The sequence below is a fragment of the Herpailurus yagouaroundi genome, unplaced genomic scaffold (genome assembly GCF_014898765.1).
Source record: "Herpailurus yagouaroundi ecotype Mexico unplaced genomic scaffold, PumYag 160, whole genome shotgun sequence".
NCBI classification, from domain to species: Eukaryota; Metazoa; Chordata; class Mammalia; order Carnivora; family Felidae; genus Herpailurus; species Herpailurus yagouaroundi.
The window spans coordinates 49,688,132-49,702,937 of record NW_024412401.1 but is presented as its reverse complement, the minus strand read 5'-3'; the positions used below and the strand labels follow the sequence as shown (position 1 = coordinate 49,702,937).

The 14,806-nt window shown below is 51.6% G+C and overlaps 1 protein-coding gene across 4 annotated transcripts in view; it reads right to left on the bottom strand.

Annotated features, from left to right (window-relative positions):
- The window catches only part of LRSAM1 (leucine rich repeat and sterile alpha motif containing 1), a 39,731-nt gene that overhangs the window by 23,312 nt on the left and 1,613 nt on the right, over positions 1-14,806 (bottom strand). For 3 of the 4 annotated variants that reach the window (XR_005792726.1, XM_040482384.1, XM_040482385.1), the window contains exons 3-11: positions 14,402-14,506; positions 13,928-13,984; positions 13,094-13,138; positions 12,008-12,085; positions 10,570-10,638; positions 8,800-8,884; positions 7,672-7,793; positions 4,104-4,194; positions 1,038-1,168 (exon numbers count right to left, since the gene is read on the bottom strand). Coding sequence is in view for 3 of the 4 variants with exons in the window: in XM_040482384.1 (XP_040338318.1) it covers positions 1,038-1,168; positions 4,104-4,194; positions 7,672-7,793; positions 8,800-8,884; positions 10,570-10,638; positions 12,008-12,085; positions 13,094-13,138; positions 13,928-13,984; positions 14,402-14,473 (750 nt within the window). In the remaining variant the exon portion in view is untranslated. Of the gene's footprint in view, positions 1-1,037; positions 1,169-4,103; positions 4,195-7,671; positions 7,794-8,799; positions 8,885-10,569; positions 10,639-12,007; positions 12,086-13,093; positions 13,139-13,927; positions 13,985-14,401; positions 14,507-14,806 lie in introns of those variants that run through there. The other variant, XM_040482388.1, reaches the window with a different exon arrangement.

Below are 14,806 nucleotides of genomic sequence, written 5' to 3'. Positions count from 1 at the left end.
TATATTCAGTCTGTTAATCCTGCATCAAAAATGTTCGCTGCAAACATTTTGAGAGGAAAAACTGACAATTTCCCTAGGTAGAAATCTCCCCCTCTCTAATTCTCATTGAGCTGCCAGCAGACAGGCAAAAGCACGAGGCATTCACGGTGGGCTCTGTACGACAGGGAAGGGTGTCACCAGGGAACCGGAGATTAATAACAAGTCACTGGAAGATAAGAAGCCAAACCTGAGGCAGTTGGTTCCTCCTCTGCCTGCCATCAGACGCCCCGGGCTCTGAGCCCTCTGTGGGAACACAGATGGGGCCAGAGGCGGTCTCTGTCTGGTTCCAGTGTCAGGTGATGCCTGGCTGAAGTGGTAAACCCTGGCCAAGCTTCCTCCTCCACGCCGGTCCCAACGTAGGTCACCCCCAGGGACCAGGGAGGGCCAGCCTGTTGCCGTGCTGACACACGTGCTTCTCCTCAGACGGGTAACAGGAGAGCAGGACAGGCTTCCCGTACAGCAAGGGGCACCGAGGCAGGAAGCGCTCACTGAGAGACAACAATGAACAATCCAGACACAACCCCCCACTCTCACAAAGCTTCATCCAGCAGGGGAGACAGCCGTTAAACCGTCTCCCACATGAGTCTTCACTTAGAGCTGTAGAGGTGCTCCCAAGGAGACGTGTGGGCACCGAGACCACATGGCAGGAGACCTGACCTGGGCTGGTGTGGGGGGAGGGGGAGACTTCTCAGAGGATGTGGGGTCTAGACAGAACTGAAGGATGAGATGGAGTTAGCGAGAGGCGAGTGGAGAGAATTCCAGACGGGGTGAACTGCAAGTTCAGAGGTCCCAGGGAGTTCGGGAAACAGAGAGGAACCTGTTTGGGGCGGTGGTGGGTGAGGTGGCATAGAAGGCCTCCTGAAAGCACCTAAGCACGCTGGTCTGAGTGGAGGTGAATTCTAGTTCGATGGAGGAATCCAGGGCCTGCAGCCCTGAACAGCCCTCAGTGCCCAGGGCCTCCCCTCCACAGCACACGTCAGCAGGCAAGCACACCTTACCTGCCATTCTGCCTCCTCCCTGGAGAATCTGTCTGTGGGGCCGTCGGGGCTGTCCCAGGAAGCGTCGGCCCCATCTTGCTCCAGGACTGGCAGCAAGTACTGAGAAGGAGGGTAGTATTCCAGCCCTGACTCTGCAAGAGACGGCACAAACTGACCGGGAGGGAGGGGACAGAGTCGTCCCCTCCGTCAGCCCCCACCTTCCTCCCCAGCATCCTGTCCCGCCTGCCTGGTCCACGGTTCCCCTGCCCTGGACCGGGCTGGGCCCTCCATCTTGCTCGCCCTCCCTAACGTCAAGCACTCGGTAAGCGGCAGCTGAGTGAATAAATAGGCTCGCCAGCTGCCTCTTTACCATCCACGTGAGACTGGGGCGATGAGAAAGTGTGAGATTAGTGGAGAAGGCTGTGTGTGAGACCCCGGGAAGACGCTTGCCTTCTGTGGCCCTGCGTATTTTTCTCCTGTGTAATTTGACAGGGCTCATACCCGTTACCCATTTTTGGGTGGATTGTTTGCCTTATTGTTTTGTTTGCCTCATTCTTACCGATTTATGCTCTTTACGTATTGTAGCTAATAACCTTGGGCCTATAATATATATTGCAGCAATCTTCTGGATGGTAACCTGTCTTTTTAATGACAGGATCCTTTGGGGGTAAAGAACTTTTAGATTTTAATATGGTCAAGATTGTCTTTTTCAAATATAAATGGGAAAAGAAACACTAAAAATGGCTAGTAAATACATGAAACAATATTCAAATAACCAAGAACGTGACTTTCTTGTTTATCTGTCAGAATCAACAAACTGACAAAGCTGGTGGAAATGACACCGAGGGTCACTTGTGGGAAGGAAAAAGGGTCTTCTCACGGGAATGTAAGCTGGCGGAGCACACAGCGCTTGCCCCTTTGCCTGCCAGTCCCACTCTGCCTGCCCTGGAGGAGTACTCCCACGGTGCCACAGAGGGGTGGGTTAAAATGTTCGTGACACTGGGAGACTGGAAACCCCCTCATGCTCACCAGCAGGGAAAGGCTACATAAGCTGTGGGGCTCCACCACGTGAAATACTATACATCCTTTAAAACAAGCCAGATCCGGGGCACCTGGGTGACTCAGTCGGTTAAGCGTCAGATTTCGCCTCAGGGCATGAACTCGCGGTTCGTGAGTTCGAGTCCCGATGTCAGGCTCACTGCTATTGGTACAGAACCTGCTTGGGATTCCCCCTGCTTGTGCTCTTTCGCTCTTAAAAATCAAATAAACGTTTACAAAAAAGGTGGGGGGCACCTGGGTGGCTCAGTCGTTTAGGTATCTGACTTCAGCTCAGGTCATGATCTCATGGCTTGTGAGTTTGAGCCCTGTGTTGGGCTTTCTGCTGTCAGTGCAGAGCCCGCTTCGGGTCTTCTGTCCCCCTCTGTCTCTGCCCCTCCTGCGCGCGCGCACTCTCAAAAATAAACATTAAAAAAAAAAAAAAGGCAGATCCATCCATTATGAGGCGGGAAGAGGTCCAAGACCGATTCTTGAGTGAAAAGAGCAGAATCACAACAGCATGATACCTTTTGTGGGTTTTTAAAAAATATTTTTAAAAGAGCAAACCCAAAAACTTTATGTAATAATGTATACGTACTACACTGTTTAAACAAACAGATCATTTCTTAAGCTGTGTGGTGGGTATACATATGTTCACTGCTTTATTCTTTGCCTTTTGTACACCTACAAATGGCATAATTTAAAAATCTTTTTAAGGAAAATAAAGGGTTTGGGTGGGGAGATGGGTGAAACAGGTGGAGGGGATTAAGAGCACCCTTATCGGGATGAGCACTGAGTCCCGTAGAGAATTAGGCCAGCAGATTGTACACCTGAAGCTAACGTAAGGCTGTGTTAATTATACTTGAAGGAAGAAAGAAAGAAAAGAACATGGTGTAGCTCAGCCACTGGCCAGGGTGCACATGAGAATCACCTGTTGCTCAAACACTAATCTGGTAGATGTGGGGCCTGAGTAGCTGTTGTGTGGTGTGAAACTTTTTCTTTTTTTTTTTTTTTAACTGAAATATCACATACACGCAGAAAAGAGCGCAAAGTCTTCACGCACAGCCTAATGAATGTTTATAAGTGGCTTCCCAACTTTATGGCTTGCCCTTTCTTTCCATAAGTGGTGACTTTTTGATGTTACTGAAATCTAATTTATCAGCCTTCCGTGGTCAATGCTGCCTGTCTCCTACTGAAGGAAGAAATGAAGGTTCTTTTTTCCCACATGGATATCCAATTGATCCAGAGTCATTAACTGAAAAAAAACCTTTGCTTTCTTTTCTGGTGGCTTTGCAACGGCACCTTCGTCACCCACAGCTGACTGCATGTATGTGTCTTAGCCATGTTCTAGAAGTTCCCCAGGTGACAGGAGCCCCTAATTAAGAATATCAACCGGGCAGGAGGTGGCTGGATATACCGCTCCCACCCTCGGGGCACCTGGATCAGCGGTGGCCCTGGGTTTTCACTGCACTGCCACTCCTCCAAGTCCAGTCCGCTGTGGCCTTTGTCCTGGTTGACCCCATGACCTCCAACTTGTCCCTGGCTTCCACGCTTGCTTTCTCCACTCCCTTCTCCTCCCTGCAGCTGGAGTGAACTTTGTAAAAAGCAAACTGATCAAAGCCCTCTCCTACATGATACGAGGCCCAGATGGCCTCTCCGGCTTTACCCCATTTTTCTTTGTGTCGGCACCCAGCCACTCGGCTTCCCCTGCGGCATGTTTCCCACTGCCCCCATGCCTCTAGGCCCTTCGAGGGGACTCTCCTCCTGCCAGCAGCAGCCTTCTCTCTTTCCTAAGTGTTAATCACCCTCAGGTTTCAGCTGAGCCACTTTCTAGGACCTTCCCTGAGGACGTAGCCTAACTGGTAATTACATTTCCTAGTGTGACCATCTGTTCTGCCTGTTTCTCCTGCCAGATCTGAAGAGCTCCAAGCAGGCAGAGATGGTGGCCTCCTGGGTCTCTGCTATTCCCCTGAGCCCGGGCTGGCACAGGGCAGTTTCTGGGACCATGCTTACTCACTGAGTGAAGGAGGCAGGCTGCCTGCCTGGTTTTACCTTTGCAGAGGAACTGCTGAATGGCCTGGGTCCCAGCACTGCACACTTCCTGTGGGGGGTAAACCATGGACGAGGCGTCGAGGCTCAGAGTCTGCAGACACAAGGGGAACCTCTTTATACGTGTTGTCCACTTCGCTGGTCAACACAACCGCAAAGCACCTGATTTAGTTATGAATGTGTGTGTTTACTGTCTCCTCTGCCCACGGCAGGGGCGGCTCACCTGTCTTGTTCCTGCTGTGCCCCCAGCATCTAAAACAGAGCCTGGTGTGCAGTCATCACGTGATTAATGTTTTTGTATAAAAATATAAGTGGACAAAAAAGAAACTGTAATTGTATACAATACACAGAAAATAAGATTCCATATTTGTTAAAAAAAAAAAACATTCTCTCGCATTAGTGTATTTACAAAAACAATTTGGAGGAATATATATCACACTCAAAACCATGAGGTTTTCCATTTTGTTTGTTTGCTTACCCAAGCCCTCCTCCTGCTACCCTCTCACTTCTTCGCGGAGGCCTCCTGGATCTTGCAGAGGCCTCCTGGATCCCAACTGTGGGCCAAGCGTGGAGTGCCCAGTGCATGCATGAGTTACCTAAGGCCCGGGTCAGGAGCCTGTACCTTCCGTGCCTGGGACAGACAGGCCTGCCAGGCCAGACAGGACAGGCCAGACAGGACAGGCCAGGCAGGCCTGCCAGGCCAGACAGGACATTGCTGAGTGGGAAAAGCAGCTCGGTTGCCCCCAGCCCTGGCCAGCACAGCCCTTGCGCCCAGGAACACACACTGCAGTGGGGAGCCTGCTCTGGAGCAGAGCACCTGACTGCCGGTTTGGGGGGGCAAAGTCTAAAGAAAACTAACCCACATGGGTAATATTGGTTACCAACAGTAAAGTGTGGTGGACGCTGGGGCCGTGCCATCCAGTTTGGTGGCCATGAGCCATGCCTGGCCACATAAGCTTACTTTTTAACTGAGTAAAATGAAAGAATTTAAAGCTCGGTCCCTTAGTTGCACCAGCCACATGGGACACACAGTTTACGGTGTTTCCATTAGCTGCGCTCAGCCGCTCAGCCCTGGTGTTAGACTCCAGCTAGTCCTGTTCTGGATGTGCACCCTTGAACAGGGCAATTGACATCTCTGAGGCACGGCCCCCTCAGAGGTAAACAGGCACGTCACCCAGCCAACAGGCCGTCTGATGGGCAGTATGAGACAACGTGCGAGAAAGACCTTGGCCTTAACCTAGAGGGGCCGCTTACTGTCTCATCCTGAAAAAGGGTTTGCCCAAGGTGCCACCAAGAAGGTCAAAAGCTTTTTGTAAAGACTGGATGTGAAATGCTTCACTCCCTGCACTCCCTCTACAACGGCTTCAGAATCTGTGCCGCTGTGAGCTGTGTGCTCCAATGCGGTGGCCACCAAGCACGTGTGACTTAGTTTATTAAAATGAAAACTAATTAAAACTCAGCACAAGTAAATACATACCTCCTTGGTCATAGTAGCCACACTTCCAGTGCTCGAAAGCCACATGTGGCTACCGATTTAGGCCGCACAGTCATTGAACATTTCCATCAGAACTGCAAAAAGTTCTATTGGACAGCACAGAGAATAACCATGTCTCGGCCTGTCTCTCCAGCTGGCCCGGGGAGAGGAGCTGACCACCCTGTCCCTTCTCAGGCAAGCTGTCATGGCAGGAGGGACCAGCCTCTGGCGTTAGCCACCTCCTTTTGCTGTCTACACGTTCACCTGCCCATTTCTGATACAGAGGCCGATGCTCAGCAGTCTGATCTGAGAGGTAATTCACTGATGGCTCATCAGAGGATTCTGGGATGTTGGCCAGACTGTGTGTCATATGGATGGATAAGTCCCTGTTCCAGAAGGTTGAGTTGCACAGAGGTGAAGAGCACGGGCCCTCGATTCACACTGCCTGGCTCTCAATCCTGTCTCTGCTATCACTAGCTGTGTGGACTTGGGCAAGCTCCTTAAACTGTCCGTGCCTCAGTTTTTTCATCGGCAAAAGGGCACAATAGTATTTGCCTCACAGGATTTTCATGAGGATTCAGGGAACTGATGCGGGTTAAGCACCCAGCTTTAGTAAGCACCAGATAAACATAGGCTGTCTGGTCGTTGTGACTGTAAGAGCCCACCTTCCCTGCGTGAGTTGCCTTGTGTCAGTGTCTGTTAGGGCCTGGATTGTGTGCCCCTGAAAACACGTATGTTGAAGTCCTACTCCCCCTGTACCTCGGATGTCGATACATTTGGATAGAAGGTCTTTAAAGAAGTAATCAAGGGGCGCCTGGGTGGCGCAGTCGGTTAAGCGTCCGACTTCAGCCAGGTCACGATCTCGCTCCGTGAGTTCGAGCCCCGCATCAGGCTCTGGGCTGATGGCTCAGAGCCTAGAGCCTGTTTCCGACTCTGTGTCTCCCTCTCTCTCTGCCCCTCCCCCATTCATGATCTGTGTCTCTCTGTCCCAAAAATAAATAAACGTTGAAAAAAAAAAAGAAGTAATCAAGTTCAACATGAAGTCACCAGGCTGGGTCCTAATCTGATATGACTGGTGTACTTATAAAAAGAGGAAATTTGGGGGCGCCTGGGTAGCTCAGTCGGTTAAGCGTCCGACTTCAGCTCAGGTCACGATCTCGCGGTCCGCGAGTTCGAGCCCCGCGTTGGGCTCTGGGCTGATGGCTCAGAGCCTGGAGCCTGCTTCCGATTCTGTGTCTCCCTCTCTCTCTGCCCCTCCCCCGTTCATGCTGTGTCTCTCTCTGTCTCAAAAATAAATAAACATTAAAAAAAAAAATTAAAAACAAAAAAAGGGGAAATTTGGACACAGCCACATAGAGAGGGAAGGTGATGTGAGGACACACGGAGAAGATGACTGTCTACAAGCCAAGGAGAGAGGCCTCAGAAGCAACCACCCCTGTCCACACAGTGATCTTGGACTTCCGGCCTCCAGAGCCGTGAGAAAATAAACGTCTTGTTCAAGACACCCAGCCTGTGGTACTTTGTTACGACCGCCCCAGCAAACTAATACGGTGACCTAGGAAGAGCTTGCCCTCTGCCCCCTGACCCCTGCTCTGATGAAATCTACTTTCTACACCTCCAGGCAAGGCCGCTCTCCCGTCACAGCACTCTGGGCTTTTCGAGACCTGGACCCTCCAGACACAGTAGCTTCCAACCACATCAGATCCCTCCTGTCCCCTCAACACGCCCTGTGTTCTCCACTTCCTGCATTCTTGGTACTGTTCCCTGCACCTGAGTGCTCCCTTTTCCGTGTCTATTTCTTCAGAGCCAATCCCCTCACAAGGTCTGGCTCGAACACCACAAAGTGCTCACAGCACATCTCCCGCAGGGTTCAGCCTCGGGTCTTCACTCTAGGAGCGTGTTCTCCTGCCTCCGTCACGGCAGCAGAAGTCACCTAATTACAACTGTTCCACATCGGTCTCTCTTGAGCTCCTAGAGACGTGCCCGGAGATCCCTGTGAGCCCAGCACACCCTGACCAGAGCAGGCATTTGGGAACGTGGGAAGGGGAAGGTGGGCGGGCCAGAGAAGACCCCAGGCGAGAGCGGCTCCCCACTTACTTCCAGGGTTCGAACGTGCGCCAGCAGCTGTGGCAGCCTCTGAATCTCGTTCTCACTGATGTCAAGGGTACGTAGGCTTCGAAGTTCCCCCACGGTGTCGGGAAGCTCCCTCAGCTTGTTATCTGCAGAGACCCCAACGGCACAGCTCGACCCCCCGCCCCGCCAAAGCCCCTTCACCAGCTTCCGGCCTGACACGAGTCCTGCCAGGACTTGAGGGGAAGTGGGTGCCTCACTCTGAGCCTGGGGCACGTGCCGGGTCCCGAGACCTGAGGCTCTGTGAGGAAGAGCAGCATGGTGGAGTTTCGGTGACCTGGGTTCAAGTTCTTACTCTGCCACTTACTAGCTGAGCGCCTTTGGAAAACGGACTGTACTTCCTTGGGCCAGTTTTCTCATCTGTAAAATGGGGATAATAATGCTATCTGGCCTCAAGGGACATCAAAGGGTTCAATGCAACTATGCATATGCAGCCCTCAGCACAGTGCCCACCCCATAGTAAGTGATCAATAAACACGGCGTCATTATATCATTCGTATGTTACAAAATGAGTAAACTGAGGTGTTTTGTGCAGAAAGGGCTTAAGGACCACAAGAGGACATGAGGAGCCAAGGGCACGGGAGGAAGCACGGTGCGTGTGACTCTGGGCTCTGTTGCTAACACACGGGGTGGTCTTGAGCAAGTCGCTGCTCTCAGCCTCGGTTGGGGAGCACACCTCCCTGTCAGGGACTCGCGAGGCTCGCCGCACCGCTGACTGTGGAAGCAGTCTTCCCTGTGCGTCGGGCCCTGTCACAAGCGTTACTGCGGCTCCTGGATGCTCTCCCCCACCAGGCCGCCACTCCTACCGCTCCTCGTTATTACAAACACGAGTGCTCAGGTCCCGGGAGCCTGGCTGGCAAGACGGTCTACCCTCCTTGCTGTAAGGCCCTGGCCCTGAAGGGTCACAGGAGCTCTGCAGATGCCCCGCCTCTAGTTACCTCTAGGGACAACAAGGGTCAGTCCAGCTTAAAGGGACGCCTCAGGACTGGCTGCCCTCATGCTCAGTGGTTCCCAGGAGGAGTGATCTGTGGATGCCAGGCCGAAGACAGCCTAGAGCTGACTGGGAATCAACAGACAGGGCTTCCTGGCCCCTACCTTTCACGTTGAGGGTCTGGAGCTGGATCAGGTTCCCAATGGAACGTGGCAGATATGTCAGTTGATTCCTTTCCACGTTCAATACCTAAGAAATAGGGACAAATGACATGAGAACCCACATACGAATAGCGTCTACCCCTGCTTTAGGCCAGGCATCACCTGGGCACCACACACACCTTTATCTCCTCCTGACAGCCTCATGAGGAAAGCATAAACTGTCAGGATCCCCTTTGAGAGATGAGAAAACTGAGGCTCACACTGATGAAGTCATGTGCCGGAGAGAGCAAAGCCAGACCTTGAGCCGCTGCTTGCTGAGGTTCCGTCCCTTATGCAGGCCACAGAATGCCCAACAACGGACCCGCGATCAAGCAAGGAGGAAGAAAGGGACTAGCGGGTTTGGGGATCTGGGGGAGACAGCAGTGACAAGGCTCTAGTTCCCCGAGTGTTGGGGGAACGAGGCTGAGATGTGTAAAGGCAGCAGGATCTGCCCGGGGCCTCAAGGCTAGCAGCTGGCGGTGGCCCGCCCAGAACGCAGGCTTGTTGGATCCAGCAGGCCACGCTCCCTCCCGGATGCGGCACTGCGGTGCAAGCCAGGCCAACAGGGTGACAGGCTACGGACTCATTAAACATTGACGCAATGGAAAGCTAAGCAGCCGTTACAGATAACGTGGCAGATAAATATTTGATGAACCAAAGGATGGCTCTGGGTTATTGTCAGGTGTCCGCAAGTTACAAGGCAAGGATGCACCAATTCTATAAGAATGTACACGTTAAAAAAAAGTCCCCAAAGATCCTCCACCCAGGTATTCACCGTGGCTTTCCAAGGGGTGCCAATCACTACTTCCCCACCACGTGTTCTCTGTGTGCCGTTGGGCAAGTGACCTCAGCTTTCTCCTCCGGAAAATGCAATGGCATCACCCAGGGGTTGCTCACTCACTTCATTTCCTGGTCTCCTCCATGTTGGAGGCAGTGTGCTAGCTGGGGTGCTGCCCTCAGAGGACTGTGACTCAATCAAGTCAGCAAACGCTTGATTCGTAACTATGGACTGTCCTTATGCTCCCAGGGAAGTAAGCTAGTGTAGGACCGAGGCCGATAAGGTCGATCTACTTTGACAGGGAGGTCGGGGAGGCTTCTCAGGGACATGTGGGCTGAGAGATGATGAGTCGCTCAGGCCGAGGGAAGAGGAGAGGTCTGCGTGGACAGGCCCTGCCACAGTGGGGTGAGAGGCCAGGAGGGGTTCAGGAGCTGACTGCCGAGAGCGACGGGGACAGGAGAGGAGGCTGGAAAGCAGGTGGGCCCGTCATACAGGGTCTGAAGGGGCTCAGTGAAGAGAATGGGTTTTAATCTCAGTGTGGAGGAAAGCCGCTTCTTTCCCTGTAAAGTGGGGCTAATACCAGCACCTGCCTCGCAGCAAGGCTGTGAGGAAACATATCAGAGATGACACGAGGGAAATGCTTAGCTTGCAGTGGGCTACGACTGACCAGGACCACAGTGAGAGGCTGAGGCAGAGCGCCGGATCCATCATTTCCTGTAAGTCGTAGGGGCTTAGAGGAAATCCCAAAAGCACAGGCCAAAAGTATGGTATAGAGACTCCCACATTTTGGACTGCCAAGGCCAGGGCGTCCAAGGTTCCTCACGGGAAAGGGGCAGAGGCAGCTAGCACCAAGGGCAGCCCCGGGCCTGAGCACAAGGAGAACTCTCCAGGCTTGTTCGACTGCAACTTTTCTCTTAGGCCATCAGAGGCGGGTTCTGTGCATCCTGCAGCCATACCTGGAGGGCGGTCAGCTGCCCTATATCGTCGGGAAGAGCGGACAGCTGATTATCATGAAGATCCAGAACCTGCGGAGGGAAGACAAGCTTAAGCCCTCAGTCACCAACCGAGAAAGCCCGCAGATTTCGGGCTCTGGAGCGAGAAGATGCCGGGGGTCTCTTCTTGCCTCTGGTGTCGGAACAGAAGGCTCCAACTCTTCCTCTCCAACTAAAGGATAGTGTATTCCATCTCTGCTCCGTTTCCAAAATATTATACCATCTCTTTCATCAGAAATTCATTAAAAAAAATTTTTTTTAATGTTTATTTCTGAGACAGAGAGAGACAGAGCATGAGTGGGGGAGGGGCAGAGAGAGAGTGGGAGACACAGAATCTGAAGCGGGCTTCAGGCTCCGAGCTGTCAGTACAGAGCCTGACGCGGGGCTCGAACTCCCAAACCGTGAGATCATGACCTGAGCTGAAGTCGGTCGTTCAACCGACTGAGCCACCCAGGTGCCCCATCAGATGTTCATTTTTAACTGTTGAGCGAAAACAGTATGCTATAGAACAGTATGCGTTAAGCATTCACGTTACAAAGGAAAACTCCCCACGGTATAATTATATTATTTATGTAGAAAAAGACTACCAAATATGCAATAAAATATTGATAGCGGTTCTCTGGAGTGTGGAATTATATACGTTTTTCCTCCTTTTCTTTGTTTAATTGTACTTGTTAATTTTTTTAACAACAAAAATGAGCAAACAAAGCACAGGCCACACACTGGAGTAGGTACATGTGTTTCATACACATATGTATGAAATAGAAACATACGTATTAAATATACATCTGAAATACATATAAAATGTTACTTGTTTTACGACAAAAATCATGAATGTTGGGCCAGAATAACAAAGAGAAGTAAAAACTACCCCAACTCCTATAAACCAGAAATAACCACGAAAAACACTTTCATGCCTGATGCTGCCATCTTCTCTTCTTATTGTGTGTCCCCACTGTCATAGCTCATGTTCGTGTGCAATAGTCCTGAGGCCATAGGTCACATCGCATGTGAATACATCCCAGTCCCCGTTCTGGAGAGGCTGACAGTTAGGAGGGGGTCAGCCTAGACACAGGGCTTTCACACACTGACCACATGATGCCTGGAGCCCCTCCGGGGCCTTCTCTTTTGGGCTCATCAGTTTCCAAGCCCTCTGTGAGTTCACCCGCTCTGAGTTTACAGTTTGCCTTTCTACCCATCCAGCAGGCTCCCCAAAGGCAGGGCTGGTTATCTTTGCAACCCCACCCCATGCACAGTGCGTAGAAGGTGCCCAATAAGTTGTGCTGATCCCACCCGAGCCTGACTGTTAAGTTAGGCCTGCATAACCTATAACAAAGGGAGCTTGGCTGCCACCTGGAGCACCAGGCAGAGCCCGTGACACGGGGGACAAGGGCCCCTGTACCTTGATGGTTGTGAGACTCAGGAGGCTGCAAGATTTAGGGAGCAGGTAAGTGAGGTGATTCGTGTGGACAATCAACACCTGTTTGGAAAAGATTTGTGGCGCGTTAGCCTGAGGATGAGCAGCGAGCAGGGGCAGCCAGCTCGGCGCGGGAGGTATGGCAGAACCCGCCTGCCTCTGCTCTCCCGCACACTGCGACGGGGGATGTGCTTCAGAATCACGGAACCTGCAAATGCAGAATCACATGACCTGAAAACCTGTAACTTCGAGGGTGAAGGGGATCTCAGAGGCCTCATTCTACCTTCCACCCTGAGGAGGGTCCCTGTGCAGCTGTCCTTCCTTGATCTGAACCTTCCTTGGCGTCAGCATCTTCATGTAGGAAACAGAATAATAAAGTAGCTGCCTCCAAGGGCTGGCGTATGATTAAGAAACTAACAGACAAAAAGCACTAAGCCCAGGACTGGCCTGGGGTCTGAGGCTCAAATCGTGTCATCTGTTGCTTTTTCTATTCGGCACCGACCCTTGCACAGAAATGTCCAGTGTCAAGGAGCTCACTCCTGTGTTGGTATGGAACACTTTTTTTTTTTACTCTTAGCTGTCTACATGCAAAGTTATTGCCTTTCTGAAAATCATTCATTCCGTTCTTAATTTCTTCTGAGTGACCAGCACGAAATGAGTATAGTTTTCATTATGATTAACAACGAGGTCACCCAGTGTTTACTGTGGCAGGCATCATGCCCAGTGCGTTTGCCTTTCTACCTGCCCACCTCCCTACCTGCCACTCAATTCTCACAATACTGTTTCGAGAGTAGAGCTGGGAGTGTCTTCATTTCACAGATGAAGAAACAGATGTAAGAGTTGGTGGAAGTTGCGCAACTCATGAGAGGGGCAAAGCCAGGATGTGACCCAGGACCATCTGACCCCAAAGCCTGCTCTTCTAACTGTGCAAACACCTGCATCAGGCTGAAAGGGTGAGAATCAGGGAGAATGGAGGTGCCTGTGCCAAGAAGGCAGCTCCTAAAAATCCCACCCGATTTGAAACCAACAAACATGCATGAACGAGTCTCTGAAAATGAGGATTCAGCTCACCTTTTTCTGTAGAACTTTGCATGTTGCAAAAGCCCCAAATGGAATCTAAGATGGGAGAAAGAAGAGTCAGTGCCTCCCCTCCAGCCAGTTTTTGTTTTCTGAGGAGCACACATGTGAGGGGGGGGATGGGGCAGGAGGTGATCAAGTGCAAAGTCCTCCCATGGAGGGCAGCACTAAGCCGGGAGGGTGGTGGGGCACGCTGGTGAGGAATGTCGCTGGGGACATGGTCAGCCGTCCCTTATAATCAGCTGGCAGGAGACTGCCCTGCCCGGCCCTGGCCCACACACCATCTCCATCATGAGCTCTATTTGGGCAAAAGAAAGATCTCTGGTGCTGGGCACCAGCTGGAGAGGCTGGGGAACCCCAGAATCTCCCAGTTCCCTGGAAATCTGTGTGTACATTTTCTTTTTTTGATTAAAAAAACATTTTTTTTTTCAGAGAGAGCACATGCAAGTAGCGAAGAGCAGAGGGAGAGGGAGAGAGAGAATCTTAAGCAGGCTCCGTGCTTAGCACTGAGCCCGACATAGGGCTCGATCCCATGACCCTGGGATCATGACCTGAGCCGAAATCAAGAGTCAGACACTCAACTGACTGAGCCACCCAGGCACACCCCTGTGGGTACATCTTTTAGACTCCTTGATTCTAGGAAGACTATGCTGAGGCCAACAATCATCTTAATTATTCTGAACAAAAGCAGAATCTAAGGAAACTTCTCTTGATTAATGCTTCTGGCCTTTTGAAAGCCCCAGTCCACATCTGTCTCTCTCAGGGACATGTGATCCAAGAAAAAAAGGACAGATCAAATTCATAGCCGGAACACTACCCCCAGTTTACCTCTGAGAGCTCACATTTAGAGATGTCAAGAATGTCATCTGCCCCAGCTTCTTTTGCCTGAGGGTGAAAAGAACGATAGAAAGTGTTCAAACAAAACACCCTTGCAGGGTGGACAGACCAGACAAAGAAACACAGGATTAAGGACCTATAAGAGACCACGGACACCATCTGGTTCACCTAGTCCATTTTGCGGGTGCGCCAACGATCCCTGCTTTAATGGGGCTTGAGGTCCAGCAGGGAGGAGCGAACGAACATGGAATGACAACAGGGATCAGTCTTGGGAGGGAAGCACAAGGCACTCCTGAGCACCTGACAGGCAGCCTTGTGGGTCTGCTTTGAGTCAGAGATTTCCTCTGCGGGTTGGGGAGGCAGGCAGGAGGGAGGGAGTGCACGGCTTGTTTGGGGATAGTGTAGAACCCTGTTTCACGAGGGCAGAGGTAGAAATGGACTCAGAGGAAACCCAGTTTCCCTCACCAGGCACATCTGATACTCCAGGCGTTTCCGAGCCTCTTCACTGGGTTTCCGCTTCCGGAAGAAGAGAGGCATTCTTCCTTTCCCCCCGGAGTAATCTTCACGACTCTAGGGCACAGGAGAGAAATTAGGGCCTGGGGAATTTGTGACACATCCAGGACAGGCAGCCACAGGAACGCAGAACACGTAGCTGATCTGCTGGACCGTATGATCCTTGAGGGCAGGGGCTATGTCCATCTTGACCATCAATCTGTGCCGTGAGCCCGGCACAATAGGTCTTTCTAAGGATGCTCTTTGAGAACTCCTAGCAGATGGGACTGACGAATCACTTCTAGTTCCTGAAACACTATAAGAGTGGCAAAGCAAACACGCAAGGGATTGGCCAGCCATGACCTTGGGGATTGCAAC